The 22,378-nt window shown below is 45.9% G+C and overlaps 1 protein-coding gene across 2 annotated transcripts; it reads right to left on the reverse strand.

The window, feature by feature from the left end:
• Window positions 1–303: 303 nt before the first annotated feature.
• On the reverse strand, window positions 304–7,656 carry DUSP6 (dual specificity phosphatase 6). Of its 2 annotated transcripts, XM_035128345.2 has the most exons (3): window positions 6,664–7,646; window positions 4,427–4,864; window positions 304–1,899 (listed from the first exon to the last, which is right to left on the reverse strand). In XM_035128345.2, the coding sequence occupies exons 1-3, from the start codon at window positions 7,073–7,075 to the stop codon at window positions 1,592–1,594; spliced, it is 1,158 nt and encodes a 385-aa protein (XP_034984236.2). In that variant the 5' UTR covers window positions 7,076–7,646; the 3' UTR covers window positions 304–1,591. The 2 variants fall into 2 exon arrangements, with proteins under 2 accessions (XP_034984236.2, XP_060135675.1); XM_060279692.1 differs by lacking the exon at window positions 4,427–4,864 and having other exon boundaries at window positions 6,664–7,656.
• Window positions 7,657–22,378: the final 14,722 nt, after the last annotated feature.

Genomic DNA, 22,378 nt, shown 5'->3' on the forward strand with positions numbered 1-22,378 from the left:
GCAGTGCGGCCATATGCTCCGCCGCTGAGCCCTCCCCTAATAAAAATGGATATGGATGCCTACTCTGCTGTGTTTCTGAAAGCACATCCCATTGAAAGTAACACAGTGCAAATAGATGACCCACATTCAGACATGCGCTTCCAGTTTCTGATCCGGCAAGTTCCATGCGTAGAGAAGTTTGCTTGTGCGCACTGATCATCTCCACTTTTAAAGGTTAAAAATTCAGCTAGCTGCACCGCTCTTCTGCAAATGACGAAGTGCTGAACACGATGGCAACTCTTAGCAAGAATCAAATCAGTCTAATTCTCAAATAGCCAAAAATAGTTATTTATTAATAATTTATGATCTCAACATTCTTAGAATAAAATCCCAACTTTTACACCGGCAAATCAGAGACACTCCCTTTTTTGACAATTGTGTGCGCAAGACCTTCTTGCATATTACACAGGTACACATGCTCACACCCACACACACACTTCCAGTTTTATACAAAAATAAATGCAAGGTATTGCATTTGAGGCGAAGCTCCCTGAAAAGTTTGTACAGAGGTAATGCACTGTTTAGCACAAAAATCGTTTTGTTTTGAATTTGATAATTTACAGAAAAAAGAATCTTCTGTTCTGAAGACGTAACTCTCTTCCAAAAGAAAAATGCAAACTAGGCTATTTACAAAAGGTAAGGCCAAATAAGTCATAATGAGACCCTATGTTGATGGCACACCCCTGCAAAATAATAATAATATCATATATATATATATATATATATATATATATATATATATATATATATATGCATATGCGCACACACCACAAAATATACTTTATCCATTCACAAAATGCGAGTAAACAAACCTCAAAGCAATAGACAGATTCCCTAAACAAGGAAGAAAGTTTGCCTCATTTCAACAGTAAAATCAAGCATGCTGCAAAAATGTATCCTTTGCATTCAAAAGGAAGAATGGAGAGAAAAATGACACCCCTTGAGTTGACCTCTTGTACTGTACCTATCGTTTTACTGATGTTGCTTATTGATTCAGGATTTAAAACTTTTAACATCAACCAAGCCAAGCATTACAAAGCTCTTGGCAAACAAAAATTCCAAACACATTTGAGCGTAAACCTCTCTTTGGCTCCTCTAAATAAAAATTGGGGGGAGGGGGGCACACAATTAGTCTTCACTGAAGACAACACAATATATTACAAATGCATTGAATACATTTCCCCCAGTCTTACAGGTGCTCATATAGTGTCCATTCTTCCCCCCTATCTGTATTTGGAAGTCCTCAGTTCCAAGTCACTGTATAGGTGGCAGTTTGTGCATCGAGCAAAAATACGTGGCCTACCTAGAGGCAAAGTCTGAAGAGTTTGTGGTGGTTGTATCCCTCCCCCGGAGAACTCAGCTAGTTCCCTCCCTTTGCAATAGCAGATTCCAAACTTTGTTAACCTTTTTATTTTTAAGCACACAGGCTGGCTACTGCTCAAGAGCAGCATCCACAAAACAGAACTGGATTCCTTTGCTGCCGTCAAAGAGAAGCATCATCGAGGAATGATCACACAACCCAATGCTGGAAGAGCTAGGACATGGCTGGTGCTCACGTGGACTGCAAGGAGTCTACCTGGAAGACATTTTGGTTGGAAGGGGTGGTGAAATACAGCTGCTGGCTGGGGACGCGGTTGTCACAGGGGCAGTTCAGCCCCAGAGTCCTCTCAAAGTCCAACAGCTGGCCCATGAAGTTGAAGTTGGGGGAGATGTTGGACTTCTTCATCTTGACAATGTCGTAGGCATCGTTCATGGACAAGTTGAGCTTCTGCATCAGGTAGGCAACCGTCACGGTGACCGAGCGGCTGATCCCTGCCAGGCAGTGCACAAGTACGCCACAATTCTTCCCACGAGCTTCGTCTGTGGAGGAAACAAGACAAAGACAAGAACCGTGAGATCTCTCTTCTTCTCCCAGCCCAAAGGTCACGCCACCAGACGAGACCAAACATGACAGAGAGCTTTGTTAGCTCCTCATAGAATTTGCATCGCCTTCCTTCCTACTCCCATCCTCCAGGCTTGCTTTGCATAGCGTTTTCAAAGCCTTGCTTTATTTGCCCTCCCAATAAGAGACTTATTTCTATTTTGACTGGGCCAAAGTCAAAACACAAGAGTTCTAGGCAGAGGTCTTCTGAACTCAGGCCTTGAACCAGCTTTGAATGCACCAGGAACAACATGAAAGCAAGTTACACCTCAATGTGGTACAGGCTTTGTTGAACTGTACCAGGCAGCCTACAGGGTGGGCTCGACTGTTCGGATGCTCAAGAACTGAAAAATACTCCCTGGACATCGGAGACTCAGCTAGGAGGAGCATAAATGGCTCTAGCCTGATTTGGCGTGCAAAAGGGAATAGTTTTTGCTTACTAGGGAATATTCCAGAGGGTAAACCTACACCTGTAATCTGAAATAGACTACAAGAGGAACTGCAGTGTGCAAATCTGTTGACCACGCAATTTGGTTATAGGCTGGTTCTGACCATATTCCAACCATGTTATTCTGCAGTTGGGGGTCAGAGGCAGAAAAAGCAGGTGTGGTCCCCCCCCCACACACCTTCCTGCCTATGTGTTGTAACATGAGCAGCAATAAACAACAACATGCTGTCAGTCACAGAAGCAGCTCATGGTGGATATGTAGTTGATGATCTGTGGTTTTAGAAGATGCCATCAACATTTGGAGGGCTTGTTTTGAACTACAGAAATGTGAAGTGTTTTATGTGCCTTTTCTGTTCCCTTTTACGACATAATGCATTTGTGTTGACGTTGTTAAATGTAAATTGCTTGGAGACCTTCTCAGGTAAGCGACTAAATACTAAATAATACTTCATAAGTTCTAATACTAAAAAGGTAAAGGTAAAGGGGCCCCTGACCATCAGGTCCAGTCGTGTCCGACTCTGGGGTTGCGGCGCTCATCTTGCTCTATAGGCCGAGGGAGCCGGCGTTTGTCCGCAGACAGCTTCCGGGTCATGTGGCCAGCATGACAAAGCTGCTTCTGGCGAACCAGAGCAGCGCACGGAAACACCGTTTACCTTCCCCCACCGGAGCGGTCCCTATTTATCTACTTGCACTTTGATGTGCTTTCGAACTGCTAGGTTGGTAGGAGCTGGGACCAAGCAACGGGAGCTCACCCCGTTGCAGGGATTCGAACCGCCAACCTTCTGATCAGCAAGCCCTAGACTCTGTGGTTTAACCCACAGCGCCACCTGGGTCCCTAAGTTCTAATACTAATAGGTCACAAAAATAATTTGGTGTACATTTGAAGTTCTAATACTAATAGGTCACAAAAATAATTTGGTGTACATTTGCCCTGGCATATAAATAGGGAAACCTTACAATGTCCCCATTTTTTTAATGGAGACAAGCAGATTGCAAAGGTCTATTAAATTATTCTCCAACTGTTGTGCAGTGCAGCTGAACAATGGAGGTATTCAGCTGTTTTAAAAGAAAGAGGGAAGTCACAGGGGACAGCCCATTAGGAGAAACAGGATGTCAACATTGCCAGAAAATGGGTTCCTTTGTAATATGAAATGCATTATAATGCCTGGAGATTAGTTTCTTTGTGGCTTCCAGCCTACAGTTTCTTCTTGCTGGGCTCAGATTACCTACATTCTGCTCTATTACCAGTATCACTCAATCAGATTACAGCACAGTATTCATTGACAGATAACACAATGACCCTCCCCAAAGAGGGGTGAGGGTGGGGAGCATAACTGAACTATTCCACAAAGAGAAGGGGAGCACTTCTCATATATTTTAGGGCAATACCTGCTTCTGAGAAAACAGTGGTTTTTATGGAACCCTCGTCTAGAATTCAATAGGGCATGCTTCCACATGAGTGGGTACGAAAATGCAAGCTTGGAGGCTCTAGGGGGTATACTGCTGAGTAGATGTACATAAGATTGCACTTTTTGAGAGCATAAGGAACTGAGGAATCAGGTCAGGCAGAGTTAAAGAAAACATTAACTACCAAAACACTGGAATCTCTCTCGTATTGTGTTTTTAAAAATTACTTGCTTTCTTTTAAAATAGTTTTCCTGGGCAAAATTCAAATATGCTGGCATGGAAATTATGACTTTAAAATACAGGTATCTAAAAGATCAACAACTTCTTACAAGGTTTAACAATAGCTAAACCCTGGCAGAAGTATATTTTTATTTCTTAGATCCCTGAAGGCTGAAAATTACAGTACATTAAAATAAAAATTAAACAAGCCATACTGCTAATAAGTTGCAGCAAAATCCTGTATAGTTCTACACAAAGGCAAGTCCCACTGAAATTTAACAGGGATGACTCCTAGGTAGGTGCATTGAGGATTGCAGGCATAATTATGCTACCTACCATACCACAAGACACACCCAACACTCACTTTGCAATTATTATAAACTAAATCTCACCTATAAAAGAGATGGCCTCGGGGAAAAACTGAGACAAGTTTTGGCTCCAGTGGTCAGAGATGGGGATCTGCTTGTATTTAAACTCGCCAGCATTCTCAAAGAGATTAGGCAGGTTGGGGGTGACATTCAAGATGTATTTAATGCCAAACTCTTCTAGAACGTCCAAGTTGGTGGAATCCTTGGCACAGCCCAGGTAGAGGTACGGCAAGATCTCCACTGGGAAGGAAGGCTGGTTGTTGGACAAGGGGCTGCCGTCAGAGTCGGTGGCACTGTTAGGATCTCGGTCAATGTCGGATTCAATGTCCGAAGAGGAGTCAGAGCTGATTCGGAGGCCACCCAAGCCCAGGACTGGCAGAGGGGGAGAACTGCTGCTACATGAACTGTCCAAGTTAGTTTCGCAGTGCAGGGCATACTCTGCCTGGAACTTGCTGAAACCACCTGGGAAGAAACGAAAAAAAGAAGGGAACTAATTTGGATGAGAGATCACTGTTAAGGCTTTCCTAACCACTACCACCCCACACACCACCGGGGTCAGTTCTATAACTGTAAGATGCAGAAGCAGAAAGCCACACAACAACATACAATTTGAGAAGAGACATACTGTAACTCTGTAGTGGCTTAACTGGTTCAACTGACTTTTGTCTGAAGCCAGACAGTGCAGGCAGCCCTGACCAATGGCCCTGCTCATCAGAAGGCAGCTTCCTCTGTTTCAGACCATTAGAAATAAAACTGGAAGCTAGGGAGGGTGAAAAAAAAGGGGATTCCCCTCTATCACGGCTGTCAGATTAAGGATTAAAAAAATATTTGTGGCAGATGCTGCTCCTGTGGAGTTCAGTAGAGGAAGGGGGATTAGGAAATGAATGGACAGTCCTGAGAATGACAGAATGGAGATACTGCAAGGGAGCCATTGCTTATTCTGCCATGGAAAGCGGAATTCTGTTGCCCACCAATAAATGCACTGGATCCTTTTACTTGCACTGGAACGAACATTAGGTGAAAGTGAAGCAGCCCAGATTCAGATTGCAAATTTTGGAGTATTGTTAAAGGGCAGGAAGTTGCCAGCGTTTCTGTAGTGACATCTTTTTAGGTATTTTGCCTAACCAGTGTAAAATGCATATCCCACCCATCATAAAAGAAATGAGCTATAAGGAGGAACCATTCAGCAGCCCTAAACTGAAGAGGACAGCACAGAAGGGGTTATAGCTCTTCCCCCACTCCACTTCCTATCCAAGATCTTGCAAGCGCCTTTGCTCTTCCAAAGAGAGAAGCGGGAAGCAATGGGGTTATCAAAACCATCCCTTCAGGGCATGTCTCCTTTGAAGCGGCTGCCTTTTAAGACCAGACAATATAAACCAGGCCCTTTTATTGCACCACCGTATCTCCCCTAGTCTCCCTATACGTAACACTTTGACCTAGTAACGCCAGACTCATCCCCGGGGCTTTGCCTAGTTTGACTTGAGGGAGGAGGAGCAAGCAGAAGATTTAGAGCAGCCGGCATATTTCGGAGTGACTTTGCGATAGATCAGCAAGGATTTAAAACGAAAAAGCTCGGCTGAGCTTTGGGGGGGGGGGGAGGAATGGAAAGGGCGTGTGAGCGAATTGTCCATGAATGAATATAGGTCTGAAAGGATTGTAAGATCAATTCAGGTGTTACGGTAAGCATCTCCCGAGAGGACACCCTGTTCCTTCTGCCAACCCACCCTCGCAAACCCGAGTCGCTCTTTCACACGCGGTTTTTGTTTTTTGCTAGGAAAAAGATCTAACACCCTTCAGGAGTTGGGATTTTCCCCGGAGAGTACAACCATTTAAGATGGCAAAGTTTGTTCTTCGGGTATAGTGCCCCATGTTAAGCAACTTAGGGAAAGGGGGCTGTGTGTGTCCTGCCCTATGGCTTTCCCTGGCAGGTTTTAAAAACAGTGAGATTTGCCCAGCATGGGGGTGGGGGTGTTTTCCTCCTCTGGGATTTCTTTCTCATTCCTTCCTTCCTTCCTTCCTCCCCCAATCAGGGACCATCTGGCAACGCTCCGCTGCGTACAATAGGGGGCGAGGATGCCTTGCGCCCAGACGCAGGGGGCTGGCGTCTAGACACTCCCCTGGCGGCTGGAGGGGAAGGGGGGCGGTTCCGAAGGCGCCGGGGGGCCGGGGATGAAGGGGGGGCGGAAGGAAGGAAGAACTGGATTCCGGGGAACCCGCTCCCGGGCTGGCGCAGCGCCTGCCCGCTCCGCTTAACCCCTTACCTTCCAGGAAGAAGGCCTTGCAGCCGTCGTCTTTGAGGCGCTTGAGGAGCAGCCCCAGGACGGAGTCCCCGGCCGTGTTCTCGTTCCAGTCGCTGCTGCTCTCGTCGTAGAGCACGACGGTGTCGGTGCCGCAGCGGCGGGCGAACTTCTCGCGCTCTTCCTCCCCGCTAGCGAAGAGGGCGCGCAGGGGCAGGTTGCCCTTCTGCAGGCGCCTCAGCATGATGCCCGGCAGCGCCACGCTGATGGCCGATTCGATGTGCGACGACTCGTACAGCTCCTGCGGGCGGCAGTCCATCAGCAGCAGGCGCTCGGTGCCCAGCTCCAGCTGCTCGTTGAGCCACGCCACCGTCTTGCACAGCGCCATGTCCGACACCACGAAAGGAGGAACGGCGGGTCGGAGCGTATCTAGCATCGGGGAAGGCGGACGGGCCGGCGGCGGCGGGGGCTGTAGAAAACGCCCCTCTCCAAAGGGCCACGCGGACCACTGGGGGCAGAGGGCACGGGGCGAAGCCGGTGCAAAGGCAGCTGCAACTCGAGAACTCCTTCGGCAAGCTCGCGGCCTCCGTTAGCAGCCTCCTCTTTTTTTGTCAATGAATCCTCGAATGAACCTCCCTAATCGCCTCTGCTTTTTTGCTTCTCCCGAATAAAAATCCAATTAAATGTGCTCAGATGCCTTTCTTCCGTGCAGCAAATGGAAATGCATTTAAATAAATAACTAGTTAGAGAGAAGAGACAGACCCTACTCTCCCTGCCGGTGTTATTGCTTTGCCTGCTTCTCCTGTGCACAGCTTCTCCTGCTTCTCACATCTTGCTCCACGGCCCCCCTCCTCCTCTTTCTTCCTAAGTCTTCGAGATGCGATCAATGTCCCTTTTAATCAGCCCTGCACGCTCTGCTGCTGCTACCGCTGCTCTCCTCCTCGCTTCCCCCCTTCTACCCCGCGCCAGGCAGTTCCTCAATGGATACAAACATGGAACGTCTCAATGGATACATTCTCTCGGCTGGCCAATCAGCGCTCGCGGAAGGGGCTGTTTCCGTGGAGACGGGCCGGCTGGAACAGGTTGTGTTGATGAATTGTTAATGAGTTTGTCATTCACAAAAACGGAAAGGAATTTCCGCTCCGGATAAGCCGAGTGCAAACAAGCAGCAACAGCAGCTCAGCGGGAGGAAGGAGGGAAAGGAAGGCGCGCGGGGGGGGGGGGACGGAGGGGGAGAGAGAGAGAGAGAGAGGAGGAGGAGGCGGAGAGCTAAGAGGGGAAGACACACAGCCGCTAGAGCTGCGCGTCTGCGGCTCGAGTTTCCTTCTGTTGCAGCTCACGCAGAGCAGCCCAGCGATTACACAACAAATGGTCCAATTAGAGGAGGAACAAAAGGCAGCCTCTCCTCTTCGGTTTTTTCGCTGCACAAGCGCCCTCGTTAAGGGCACTTCGCAGGCGCGCGTTTCCTCCTTCGGGCTCTCTTCGCAGCGAGGCGAGGGAACTTTTGCAGGGCTGATAAGATGCAGGAGGCGGGGGTTGGATTTTGCAAGCATATGGGGACACCCCCCCTCCCTTCCCATGGATTTTTTTTCCCGTTTCGGGAATACTGTACCGTAATGACTATATGCGTGCATGCTTTATTTTCCGCCCATTACAAACACGTGCGCTGAGAGTAACCATAATACATGCGGGCACACAAGTCCTCCAGGTCAGGAGACTGGCTGGGGAATTGAGAAAAGGAAGGGGGGGAGCCCGATCGCACCAGTGAGTGACCTCAAAAAGTCAGCTACGAGAAAGCGCGCCGCCGGCTTGCTGCGAGAGCCGCAGGTTTTATTCTTCCCTCCGGGCAAGCAGAGTTAATTGTGGAAGAAGGAGCCGGCTTTTCATCAGAGCGGAGCGTGGGCCGGAGTTAATGGGTAGCGGAGCGGACAGAGCCGCTTGGCATTTGCAAGGGTGGCTGCTGGCGCTCGGTAATTGTGGCCCATTGTTCCCACAGCCTGAAATCCAGGCCGGCAGAGCGGCTCTTCCTCCCCCTTCGGCCCGGGCGCTTTTCTTGCTATTAACCCTTCCTGGGCTTCCAAAAGGAATATTTCCCACGCATTAAACCCATTTCCCCGGAAACCCCCCCCCCCAAAAATCCTTCCAGTAGCACCTTAGAGACCAAGTAAGTTTGTCATTTGTATGAGCACATTCGTGTGCATGCACACCTCTTCAGATACCATTTCCCCACGGAAGTGCTGCATCTGCCACCGCTTCCTCGAGGGGGCCTTGGGGGAGTCCTCGGCGGAGTCCGATCCCCCCCCCCAACGCGTGTTTACTCGGAAGGAAGCCCCGCTGCCTATTCAGACGGGGCCAGCTTCCAAGAGGGTTCGCCTGCTCGAAAAAGAGGAGCAAGGGCCAATTCGTTGCGAGGGAGGCGAAAGGCCAGCAAACCACCCCGCAAGTTCGAGCAGGCACCTGACGAAGTGGTGCTTTAGCTCCGCGGAAGCTCCTGTTACCATAAGCTCATCGGTTAGTCTTTAAGTACACAGGGCTCTCTGCTGTTGGTCCAGGCTGGGCGCAAAAAATCCGCCTCTCTACAACGATCCAGCTCCTTTCCAAGGGCGCAAGGGATCTTTGGTACATTCCCCCTGCTGCTACTACTACATGCATGTCAAAGATACAAGGATGACAGGGCTACCCTCCCCCACCCCCCATCAAGTTTAATGCAAGCATTTGCTGGGCTACCCTGGGAAGAGGTTTTCTGCTTTTTCTATACTATCCCACAGTGATATGGTGGGAGGGGGGGGGCTTTCTTACAGAGTTGAGATTTTGCTAGGTATTACAAATGGGGGGAGCTGACCAGAGTGGCTGGGGCAATCCAGTAAGATGGGCAGCATATATTATATCATTATTTATCTCAGTGCATGTGGTCTGGTAGGGAAAATGCCCTTGGGTAGCCCAGTTAGGTGCAGCTGGGTGTTGTTGGCCTGCGGTGGGACACAAACATCGCTATATGGATTTGGCTTCCAAATTGCACCCAAATTGCTGTTCTGATTATGATGGTGGTGATTCATTTGCGGACACACGTGCTAAACCTTGTCTGTGGTGCCTACCCCTTCCCCCAAAGAATGAGACAAGAGACCAGAGCATGGGTTCAAATTGGCCACAACTTTATTGAGCTTCAGAAGTGGGGATCTTGGCATAGGCCATGGCAGGTAACCCTCTCAGCCTGTCTGGCTGAGGATATGCAGGCTGATGAGGTACAGTGGGAGGGGACTGTCAAGCGCAAACTTACACAGCATGCCCTTCCAATAACCTCAGCCCGGGAGTTTGACCTACATGCCGTCGCTCTAGGGCCAGGGACTCCTGATTTTGCCCTTTAACGGGCCCTGCAAGCGCCGCCGCATGGGAAGGGAGTATGAATGCTCCCCCCCCCAACCTGACTAAAAGATACCTTGCCAAGGCCTAAAACCGCCACCCAAGGTCCCTAAGGGCCTCGCCACCAAGAGTCCCCCAACTGAGGAACCATCACCCATACACTGTCATCAAACCTTGCTGTCCACCCAGTCCCTGGGTAGTGAGAGGTTCCTGCAGTCCCCTGACCAGAAAGGCCTAGAGAAGATGGAGCACTTCTTTATTTGGGCAGGCTTTTAAGTCATTCCTAGGCAGAAACATAACAGCACAACAAGATAAAGCAACTTCAGATTTCTTGCTACACATGCACACCCTTGTGCTTTCCCACTCTGTCCGCTTTCCTTCCTCCCCAGAGCGCATTAGGTCACATCAAACGCTAATAGCGGAATATCCTGTCCCCACATAATGGGAGAACGTGTGGGAGCTGCCAGGATGATTGTGTTGTCCACGACATCGGCTTTTATTGATCTGATAGAAGTTAGTTTCCCCTGCCCCTTCAGCACAGTATAGGAAGGAGGGGGTGTATGCCACCAGGAATTTCTACCATTGTGTGTGTGTGTGTGGCCTGGGTGATTTAAAAAAATTGCTTGGGGGGGGAGTTGCTTGAAAGGAATGTAGCCCAACAAGCTTCAACTGGACAGTTAACAGGTGGAGCAAGTCCCAAGGACTTTACTCTGAAACAAGGCATATAAATGACCATCCCTTTTGAGACAGTAACAATAGGGAGAAGACCAAACTATCAGGCTGCACAGCTCCTTTGAATAATCAGCTTGAATTATATCTATGGGGATCACTGTGATACACCGTGAACACATAGGATTATGCAGTATGGTATGTTGCAGGTCCTAGGATATGCCTCATCTGTGATGCCTTTGGGGCAATATTAGGTTAGCAACAGAGTGACAACAATACCGGGGAGTATAGGAACATGAATCTGGATTTGACACTACCACTTCCAACCTGACCCAAGCCAAAGTTTCTAATTTGTTGAAAAGCTTACACTAGGATGGTGGGTTTTTCAGCAAGAGTCTATAGTTTCATCAGAAGGAATTCTTTATTCAAACTAGCAAAATAAAAAAATTCCTTCAGTAGCACCTTAAAGACCAACTAAGTTTATATTTTGGTATGAGCTTTCGTGTGCATGCACACTTCTTCAGATACCAAACTAGGTATCTATTTATTCAAACTAGGTGTTTTTACCTGCTGAATAGAGGCTACCTAGATGTTTTAAATTGTTATGGATGAGATTAATCAGGGCTGTAAGAGAAAAATGGTATTGGCAAGTGCGCAGTGGAAAGGAAATGACCTAACTAATGGAGTCACTTCTCTTCTTTTGGAAAGATTTTCCAATATCACACCCTTTAAACAAAAGTTTCCTGGGTGGCTGATGGGTTTATAAAGTTACAAATAAAATTTGCATCATATATCGGATGTGATATGGCCTTGTTATTAATTTGTATATTGGCCTTCTTCCAAGGAGTTTAGAATTACGGCACAGTCCTGCTCATATCTACCCAGAGGTAGTCCCTATTGAATTCAAGTGGATTTACTCTCTGGTACAGGTGTATAAGATTGCGACCTTTGCCTCACAACAACCCTGTGGGCGATAGTGGCAAGCCCCAAAACAGCCGGTGAGCTTCATAGCTGAAGAGGAATCTAAATCTGGGTCTCCTCAGCTCAAAAACCATGCTCTAGGCAAGGCTTTCTTTGCACAACCCTGGCACAGCATTGCTGCAACGGGTTCTGTAGAGCAAAGAACATTTTGGAGGTGGCACGGGGTGAAGGAAGACTCAACCAAATGGCACTTCTTCTTTTTTTGGAGTCTGACTGATTTACGTTTAGTGTCTAGCTTTGGCAGGGATGTGATGTGACAGGCAAGCTGCTGTGCCATTGGCAGCTGGAGGGCATGGCGCTTGGACAGTTGACTTGCTTAAAAAAAATAAATACCCTAGAGGTACAGGTTGTGCTGGAGGCAATGGGTGAGTAGCTGACTTAGACCGAACCGCAGGATGATGCCAGGAGGCAATTGGAAACAGCATGTTCTAATTATGAAACACATGCACGAGCCCTAGCAGTGAGGGTGGGCGGGTGGGGCATATCCACAACAGTCCGTAAGATCGTAAGAACAACTCTGCTGGCTGAAGACTCATCTCAGCCAGTGCTCTGCTTTCAAAGTGGCCAACCCACATGCCCATGAGAAGCCTCCGAACAGAACCTGAACCACTGCATCACAGTCCCCTACCTGCAAATTTCAGTAACTCATATTCACAGCTATATTGCCTCCAACAGGGGAGGTACCATGTTCAATTGCTGTTTCTGGCTCATCCTCCATGAAGTTGTCTCATCCTCTTTTAAAGCCATCCAAGTTGGTTTTAAAAATTCGTGCACGTTTACTTAGAAGCCAGTTCCATTGAACTCGCTATTTTGTGGAATTTGGGTTGATCCCTATAAAGCAGGTGGGGATAACCTTTTGCCCTCTGGTCATTGCTGGACTACAACTTCCATCATCCTTGACCAGGCTTGCTTTGCTGGGACTGATGGGTATTATTGCTCTACTATAGATCTGTTGCAATACAGTTCTGTCATTTTAACCCCTACCTTAGAGGCATGTGGCTTGCTCTCCTTTCACCTGGTCCTCTTCAAAGATCCCCAAAGTGTAAACTTCTTCCTCATGACACAGCACTAAATTTTTTTTACCTGTTCTCTCTGTAAAAGAGTTGTTTTCTTCTGTGTTTCCAGGCTCCTCTTATTCCAAGCCTCTCTCTAGGCACTTGCTCTGACCCCTTGGGACTTAAGTCACAAGAGAACTGAAGGGTTGTTTTATAATCTGAAGAAAGTAAACAACTTCCACTTTTCAACACCAGTGCAAAAGTTAAAATGACAGGGGGGGGGGAAGAAGAATGTCTCAAATGTTGCTTTTCTGGGGTTCACATTAGGGAGACGGATGTGTTCCAACAAACAGGCATTGCTGTTCCAAAATGGGGGCAATTAGGATGCCATCATAGATAAAATAACCTAGTTTTCATGTGGAAGTTTTCTGTAGGGAGCTGAAATAATGTATATACAGAAGTACAAGCCCAAAACATCCAAGAGCAGGTGTTCAGGCTTGTATAAAACCCCGAACCAGATTGTACAAAAACCTGCTGGATAGCTGGGTGTTAGGATGCGTATGAAACAAGGTTGTTTTTGCTCAAAAGTTTATTGCAAAGGACTAACGCTCATAAGTTTAGGAAGACTTTTTACTGTCTTTAGATTGTTATGGGCTATGTAGCAAATGGTGCTTTGTGACAAGTAACAAGACTTTTCATCCCCATTACCGGCGGTGCTGTTACACTGATCATAAAACCATTCATTTTTCTCAGTTTATTATATTAATATAGTGGGCTAAGTGCCACAGGTATTGCACAATGACTGGTTGAACAGAGTCTTCTTTTCCCTGTGATTTTTAGCCTAGAGCCAATTTTTAAAAGACAAATTTGTGAGTTCCTTCCTCTGCTCTGCTTCACGCATGTGGCCAAGACGCAGGCCTACCTTACTGAACCCTGGGGTCTCACATCCCAGGGTGAGCCAGCATGGTATAGTAGCCTGGGAGACCAGGATTCAAATCCCTGCTTGGGCATGAAGCTCACTGGGTAACCTGGGGCCAGTATAACCTACGTCACAGTGATGTTGTGAGAATCAAATGAGGAGGGGGAGAAGCATGTATGCCACTCTGAGCTCCTTGAAGGAAAAGGTGGGCTATAACTGCAATAGATAAATCACAATTAGCTCTTAAATAGGATGGTTACACCCAATATAACCAAGTGACGGAACAATCTGATTTAGGATAAATCATTCCTTGTTCCTCAGGTTCTTCCACACTTCCTCCTCCTTCCTGTAATGGGCAAAGCAGACAATTATATCACAGTGGGGGTGGGGGTGGGAGCTCCCTCCTTCAGTTTGGGTTCAAGTGCTCTGTGTGCCCATTCAAAATCATCAGCAGAGATTATGAGGTCTGGAAGCAGTGATTGAAGCCAAAGGGCAATAAATTGTGCAGGATCATTCTCTTCCATTCCCTTGTCAAAAAAGAGGGTAAATATAAATTAATTCTCCTCTTTCGCATTTTCTGCCATCTTCAAGCTTGTTGCGTATATCTATATTTTCTTTTTTAAAATTCTTTGATCTTTTTTGTCATGGATTGTTGGCTTAGTTCTTTTGCTGCTGTCATTATTTCTGTTACAGTGTCAAACCTTGCATTAAATTCTGTCAGTTTCATGCTTCCATTGGAAGCATTAATTCCTTCCAAGTATTTTTTTTAATAAGCTTCTTTATGGATTCTTGTTGCACTGCAAATTCTTCTCTTTAAGACAATGTTAGGAGGTTGGGAGTGGGGAGTAGGCTATATGCAGAGACTCTTCTAATACCTGGGCTCCCCTTCCAAGTCTTGGAATAGCCAGGTTAGCTTCCTGGTGAGGTAATGGGTCATTAAGGTAACAAAGGAAGTGGATCTGTGCTAGACAAATGGGTGGGGGCCCTTCCCCCCCCAAATTGCTGGTAGTTAGGTAGAAAGAGAAAGGTCAGAGCTGAGAGCAGAGAGTTGAGTGATGTGAGCAAAGCAGCAAGTTGAGAAGACAGGAAGACAGAGCAATGTTCCGTTTCTGTTTGAATCCAAAGCTGTGGCTATTGGGGAAGCAAGACTTTTTTTGGGTGTTAATGCTGTGAACCCCTCCCCTGTAGGCTCAGATTGTATATATATGCAAATAAACCGTATATCATGAAGATACCACAGTCTCCACAGACCCACATGCCGAAGGAAACACAAACTCTGGGTAATCGCCTGGAATCTCATGGTTCTCAAAGATTGGGTTTGCATGCAAAAGTATTTTTAACACTTTATTTCTTCAATGAAGATGAGGCCTCTTTTGAGGAAGAGGCCTCTTGGCTAGCGTCCCTGTGTCCTATCTTGGGGCAGGCAGAATTGAATGAGGTCTTTTATTTGCAGCTTTCCAAAATCCTGTTGCATTCCCCTCTCCTTCCTTCATGGCTTGGGGTTTTTTTTTTTAGACAGCAGGGCTTTTGCTCTAAACTGTTCTTCTGAACCTTGGAGCAGAGCTTAGAATTAAGTGGCAATCTTCTTTTTTTCCAGGTCTCCCCCACCCCCAGCTGCCATTCCTTGTTGGTCTGCACTCTATAGATTCTATTCAGTGTGTGTGTGTAATGGGGGAACTTGCAGACCCCACAGCTCCCCTATGTTGAGGATGCATTGCTACAGGAGAAGGGCCACACACCATCTCTTTTGCTCATTTTTGCAGAAAGGGATTGAAAGAGCTGGCCAATAGTTCCCCCAAATTCTGCACAAAAGCAAAATGGATGACACAGCCAATAGGCTGCCGTGAACGTGCTGCTTAAACAAATGGGCACTGACTGAGGGCAACTTCCTTGAATGACAAAGCTGGAACTCCGGGCCAATCAATGTATCAATCAATTACAGTTATTTATATCCTGGCTTCCGAGATACTTCCAAGGAGATTTATAAATAACACCCAGGCACATTTTTAAAAGCTCAATAAACTATATCAACATGTAACAAGCCAACAGGAGTTCCCCTTAGGCAGATAGCCCAGAGGTGGGATTGCAAAGTCCAGCAAGTATCGGCTCGGAGATGGTCTTTACCTTCTGACCTCTTTCCTGGAATCCTTCCCCGAGGGTAGTTGGTAGGTGATGGCCCTCTGGGTTGGGAAGAGTCTGACTGAAGTAGGCTCTGAAGTAGTTTTCACCTGCTTCCATCTCTCTCCCAGAATATTTCGCTGTAACGAGACTTTAAAGTGGCATGACTAAACTCCCTGCAAAAGTCATATAAGGATGCCGGGCATCTTGAGGCAGGAGAACGGCATTCTGAAGGCTTCCTCTAGCCTGTACTTCTGCAAAACTATTCTCCTGCCGCAGCTTTTTTCTTTTCTTTTCTTCAGGGCACAATTCAAGTTTCCAGGTGGTGGTCCATAATATGGAAAAGGTTGCAGAACAATTGAGGATTTCTGCTCTTGGCCCTACGCTTGCTTTCCTCCCCCCTCGTTGGCAATGGAAGAAGTTAAGATTAGTTGGTCCACCTCCTTTCCTGTTCATTCATGGAACTCGGACAGTTTTGCAAGAGGGCATGAAAAGTTTTCTGAAATGGGGCCCATGTAAGAGGAAGTACTTTGCCAAACCATTTGCATAGATGAAGCTTTCCTTGAAGTGACACCCACTCCTTAACTTTCAGCATTATAAATCTTTTCTGGGAATAAAATTTCGGATGGAATTTTGCATAATAGGAACACACCATGACTCACACATGCAATTTTGAATGGTTTAGGGTCTGTTCCAGTGTGTGGGTGTCTGTGTAGGGCAATTATGTAAGTGTCAGGATAGCTAAGAACTTTTTACATTTGTGGCAGCATAGTTCCTCTCATGCTCTCAAATGCTTGTGTGAGGGATGTTATGCACTGAACTTCCCATGCATCTATGAAATGTTTAGCAGGATATTTTTTATAAATGTCTGATTTATTATTGTCTCAACACATTAGGGTACGTTGGCTTTAAAGAGAAAAGTAGTGAGGAGAGAGACATCTTCTAAGTTGTCTGGAAATTGCATTATAGAATAAAGCTATTCTATATTCCTGACATTTTCAATGCTAATTGAATTCATCACATATTTGAAAGAGAATGTTTGGATATAGTACAAGTGGGACCTGCAACAAAATGCTGCAGCATAGTTGCTCACGTACACTGTCCCAGCAATGTCGCCATCCAGGACAGCCTCATTCTATTTTCCCTTCCACCCTGACTACAGACACAGCATACATTTAAAGCATTCTTATACTTTACCAGCAAAGTATTTTGGTAAATTTAGTTTGTTAGCCTTCATCCAATTGTGTGTGGGAATCACATTTAAGAGTTTTGGTGGCGTATCTTCTATCAGAATGAGATTTCCAATGTACGGGGGTGATACTTTGGCCCCAGATATGTGTTATTTCTAAAGTCCCAAAGCCAGTAAAGACATATTCAGAGAAGGTAGACTTTTTCTGTGCAATGATGATTTGCCCATTTCTGGTTATTTATTAATCTTGTGGCTTTAATTTTCAATTACAAACAACAAAAACTATCAAAGTAAAAATGTGATGAAAATATTGAAAACGGTTTGGAAACAACTTTATTACAACTGACATTTAACATTAATGCTTTTGTGGGGTGCTTTTCTAACCCAATTCAGAAACCTGCAGGAAAATTCTCCTTACTGAAATGTCCCCAAACAATACGGTTATATGGTTTGTGCCAACCTGTTAACATTTAATAGTGCTGAGAGTCTGTGCATGTTTGTGTTAGTTCATCAGGCTCCCTTGGCTTGTCACCTGTTTGTTTGTTTGTTTGTTTGTTACACTGTTAAAATATTATTAAACGTTTCCTGTGAAATCTTGGACACAGCATCTGGTCTCCACAAAAAGCAGTGAAGGAAGGAAAAGGTTTAAAGATTTGCTGTTGCATCAATCTGGATTTTATGACTTTATTTTTACTGTGGCTTTCTCTTGAGCTCTATAAAATATACTTACACTTTCTTTTCATTCGTTCCCACAGCATGTGGCACAATCATGGGACTCCCTAGACAACAGCTTTACTGAGAAGTGAATCATTGCTATGAATCATCATCATTATTATTTAACGGATGAAAAATGGAAACTGAAATACTGGCCCACCTGTGGCTACTAAATCAGTTCATGGATGAAGGCAGCTTTGACCCCAGAATTCTCAGGTCTGATTCCATCAACCTGTATATCCACTAGCCGAGGCTAGCCCTCAGCTAGCTATTGTGTATCACATTTCACGGAACAACACCATCCCCAAATCTCTTTGTTCAGCACCCCCTTGTCTGGAGGTTCAAGACTTACCGGTAACTGCTCAGCGGTAGAGCACATGCTTTGCATGCTTCAATTCCTGACATCCCTAGTTCAAGACAGCCAATGCGATGCTTTCTAGATGTTGTTCGACTCCAACTCCCATCATCCCTGTCCATTGCCCACGTGGCTGGGGCTGATGGAATTTGCAGTCAATAAATATGGAGGGCATGATGTTGGTGACGCTTGCTCCTAGCGGAAAGGATCCAGGGGCTGGTGCTGCAAGCGGCTTCTCCATGAGATCCTGATCTTCTGCCACCAGTCAAAGGAGACAAGGTCTGATAGAAACCAATAAGATTGCTTCCAGACTTCCCTTCCCTTCCTTCCTTCCTTCCTTCCCTCCTTAAGATTCCGGGGAAAGAAGTGGAGTGGGGGTGGGGTCTGATGGCAATGTTTCTATTTTACTTAATGTACGTGTGAGGTTTTGTGTCAGCATCATTTGTGCAGGTTCTCTTTGCTATTCGCTTGTGTTCCTTTGGTGGTGAGAGAGGTTGGGGTTGGCCCTAGGGTGTGGTTGCTTGTTTGTGATTGGCTGTGGTGAACTTTGTTTTCACGGGTGAGTGGGGTGGGTGGGTCTTTTGAATCAGGTTAGCCATGTTGATTCATATGCTTTTGGTGGGTTCTTGTCGTTATCTTGTTGGGCTGTGTATGTGATCAAGGGGAGCCATAGCGGGGTGAAGGCATCTTCTTCTATTTGTCCCCATCTCAGTTTCAGTTTATTGGTTAATTTTTCTAGTAGGGCTGTTTCCCATAGTATTTGGTACCATTGCTCCATGCTTACTTCTTCCCACCCTTTCTATACATCAAATTCAAGCAAGCCACACTGACACCCTTGCCACATAATACCCGTTCTGCATTTGTAAGAACTCGGTCATTTAGTGTGACAACCACTCACACTTTAGAACTCCCCACCTTTTGAGATTAAGAAGGCTCCTTCACTTTACTCCTTTCGGCACCTGCTGAAAACATTCTTGTTTAGACAAGCCTACGGTACTTAGATGCTTAGAAAGTTGTGCATGGGCAATCTATCTGGAATATATTTGTCTTTCGAGGAGTTAGTGATCTGACATGGTTATCCTTCCTGCCCCCTGTTCCTTCCTTTCCCCTATCTTTTGTTAAGCTGTTTGATGGCTGAGAACAGCCTTTAATGTCTTAATCAGTTAGGATGAAGTGATACCTTCTTTGATGTTGGACATTGTTTGGAGAAAGTGAGGTACTGGGAGAGGGTGGCTAATGAATAATCTCCACTTGGCCAGTCTGGCAAGCAACACAGGCTAACAGGTAGCTACCGGTATCTATAAATTGGATGGTTGTGGGCAGAGTGTTAGGGAGAAGATCGTGCATGGACTGATGGCCGCAGGGCCGTGCAACCTGGGGCTACCTGGGGGATCACTTCGCCACTTCTTGAGGGCTTCCAAGTGGCAGATTGAAGGGCTTGCTTGGTATGTATATATTACTTGCTGTGTTTAGAACAAAACCTTTAATCTTCTCACTCACTTGTGTTTTGTATTACTTCTGAATCTCATTTTTAAAAGAACCACCTTGCATTTTGGCAAAACAAGATTCCATCAATGGTGTCTCCGAAAATTTTTACACATCACTTGGGAAGACAGGCGAACTAATATCAGTGCACTGGAAGAAGCAAATATCACCAGTGTTGAAGCAATGATTCTTCAACATCAACTTCGTTGGCCTGGTCATGTTGTGTGGATGCCTGATGGTCGTCTTCCAAAGCAACTACTCTATTCCGAACTTAAAGATGGAAAGCATAATGCTGGTGGTCAACAAAAGAGGTTTAAAGACTGTCTCAAGGCAAATCTTAAAAAGTGTAGTATAACTGGGAAACACTGGCCTGCGAGCGCTCCAATTGGAGAACAGACTTTACCAAAGGTGTCATGGGCTTTGAAGACACTCGATCTCAAGACGCAAGGGAGAAACGTGCTAAGAGGAAGGCACGCTTGGCAAATCCATACCGTGATCAACTCCCGTCTGGAAACCAATGTCCCCACTGTGGAAGGACATGTGGATCCAGAATTGGCCTCCATAGTCACTTATGGATCCATTGTTAAAACCGTGTTTATGGAAGACAATCTTATTCGGCTACGAGTGATCGCCAAAGAGAGAAGAGAATGTTAATCCATTTTAACTTTAGTATGTTTTAAAGTAGGGTTGTGGTTTTTTCTTGATTCCATGGTCTTATATTTTACAAACTGTTTTGAGGGTTGTTTTTTAGCAATCAAGTGGTGCATTCATTTTTTAAAAAATAAATGAAATACATAAATAACCTGTCTGTCCATGTCTCAGGACTGGTGAGTTCTGGGTATTGCTCACTAAGTGCAATTCACTCAGGGGAAGTTCTGTGTTTTAATAAATGCACAACCCTGCATGGTATTGTTCTTTCTTTGGGAATTGGTATTTGCACTAAACTGACAGGTGGCGAACAAAGGAAGCTACTCTTGCAGGATTCGCGATAGCCAAATAAAGCAGGGATAGAGAACCTGTGAACCTCCAGATGTTGTTCGACTCCTATTATTATTATTATTATTATTATTTATTTATTTATTTATACCCCGCCCATCTGGCTGGGTTTCCCCCACCACTCTGAGCGGCTTCCAACAAATACCAAAATACATTAAAATATCACAGATTAAAAACTTGGGTGTTTTCTAAATGTCAGGTAGTTGTTTATCTCCTTGACCTCCGATGGGAGGGCATTCCACAGGGTGGGTGCCACTACCGACAAGGCCCTCTGCCTGGTTCCCTGTAGCTTTGCTTCTCGCAGTGAGGGAACCTCCAGAAGGCCCTCAGCGCTGGATCTCAGTGTCCGGGCTAAACGATGCAGGTGGAGACGCTCCTTCAGGTATACAGGACCAAGGCTGTTTAGGGCTTTAAAGGTCAGCACCTACACTTTGAATTGTGCTCGGAAACGTACTCTAAAGGCATTAGAGTTGTAGCTATGCCTTTTAAATTTTTTTGTGAAAAAGTTAAAGTGGGCAGCTTAAAAAAAAGAAAAGGCTTGCCATTTGAAAATGTGTTCTAGCATGATGAATACCTGAAGGAGAACGTCATCTCCCAACAGGGTTGCCTGAACCAAAAGCTCCAAAACCTTCGTTACCAGATGTGAACAGATGACAAAATTAACTATTTGGCTCCTTGGGCTTGTCTGTGTTTCAGTGCTGGGCTTCGTTGAAAGGTCGAGGACATGACATGCCAGGCTATGCAAGAACAGGCAAGTCCTTCTGAAGCCAGTTTTTATGCCAGCATGATAAATCCTTTCTTTTCTGGTGCTACTAAACTAAGACTTAACCTTTCTCTCTCATTAAAGAATCTGGGTTGTATCAAATGCTAGTGCTACTCAAAGTGCAGACCTGGTAGAGCCAATGAAGCTAAGCTAGGCATCTCGATTAATTGCAGTGGACCTACACTGGATATAGCCGCCCTCTGATATTTTTTTGCACATTAGATGAATTCTTTTTTTCAGCTGTGTCACCAACCCTTTAAAAGCAAAAGCAAAAACACAAAAAACCCACACAGTTCTTTCCATCAGTAGACAGCACTTAATAGGACTGGCATGGTAGGAAAGAAGAAGAGCAAGTAGATATCTGGAAGCGGTAGAAAGGCAGGTCTATCAAAATAGTTGATTTATAATCAAGAGGGGTGGGAGGGGACCACTTAAATCTTCACTTACCTGGGAGTAAAGGTAAAGGTGCCCCAGACCATCAGGTCCAGTCATGTCCGACTCTGGGGTTGCGGCGCTCATCTCGCTCTATAGGCCGAGGGAGCCGGCGTACAACTTCCAGGTCATGTGGCCAGCATGACAAAGCTGCTTCTGGCGAACCAGAGCAGCGCACGGAAACGCCATTTACCTTCCCGCTGTAGCAGTCCCTATTTATCGATTTGCAGTTTGATGTGCTTTCGAACTGCTAGGTGGGCAGGAGCTGGGACCAAGCAACAGGAGCTCACCCCGATGCAGGGATTCGAACCGCCGACCTTCTGATCAGCAAGCCCTAGACTCTGTGGTTTAACCCACAGCGCCACCTGGGTCCCTACAGCGCCACCTGGGTCCCTACCTGGGAGTAAGCTCATTTAATTCATTGAAACTTACTGCTGCATAAACATGGTTAGGATTGCAGCCTAAATCATTCGTTCATGCCAATGTGTTTGTATACCATCTGTTAATCATGTTTTAGGGGCGGTTTACATAGCATAACATGGTTTTCAGCACTGCTCATTAAACCCAACTTATGCGACCTGTCAGACTATCCAGTTTGGGGGGAAAGTCAGAGTTTCCTAGGATCATGTAGGGTCCTGTGTAACATTCTAAATGGCTTGGTTGCGACAACTAAGGTAGGCTTACATTTCCTTTTTATCACTGCAGAAGGCCAACTCAAGATGGCAGGGCTGCCAGGGGATGTGTGCATTAGCATCCTTCAGGA

This window comes from Zootoca vivipara, chromosome 10, assembly GCF_963506605.1.
Source record: "Zootoca vivipara chromosome 10, rZooViv1.1, whole genome shotgun sequence".
Lineage (NCBI taxonomy): Eukaryota > Metazoa > Chordata > Lepidosauria > Squamata > Lacertidae > Zootoca > Zootoca vivipara.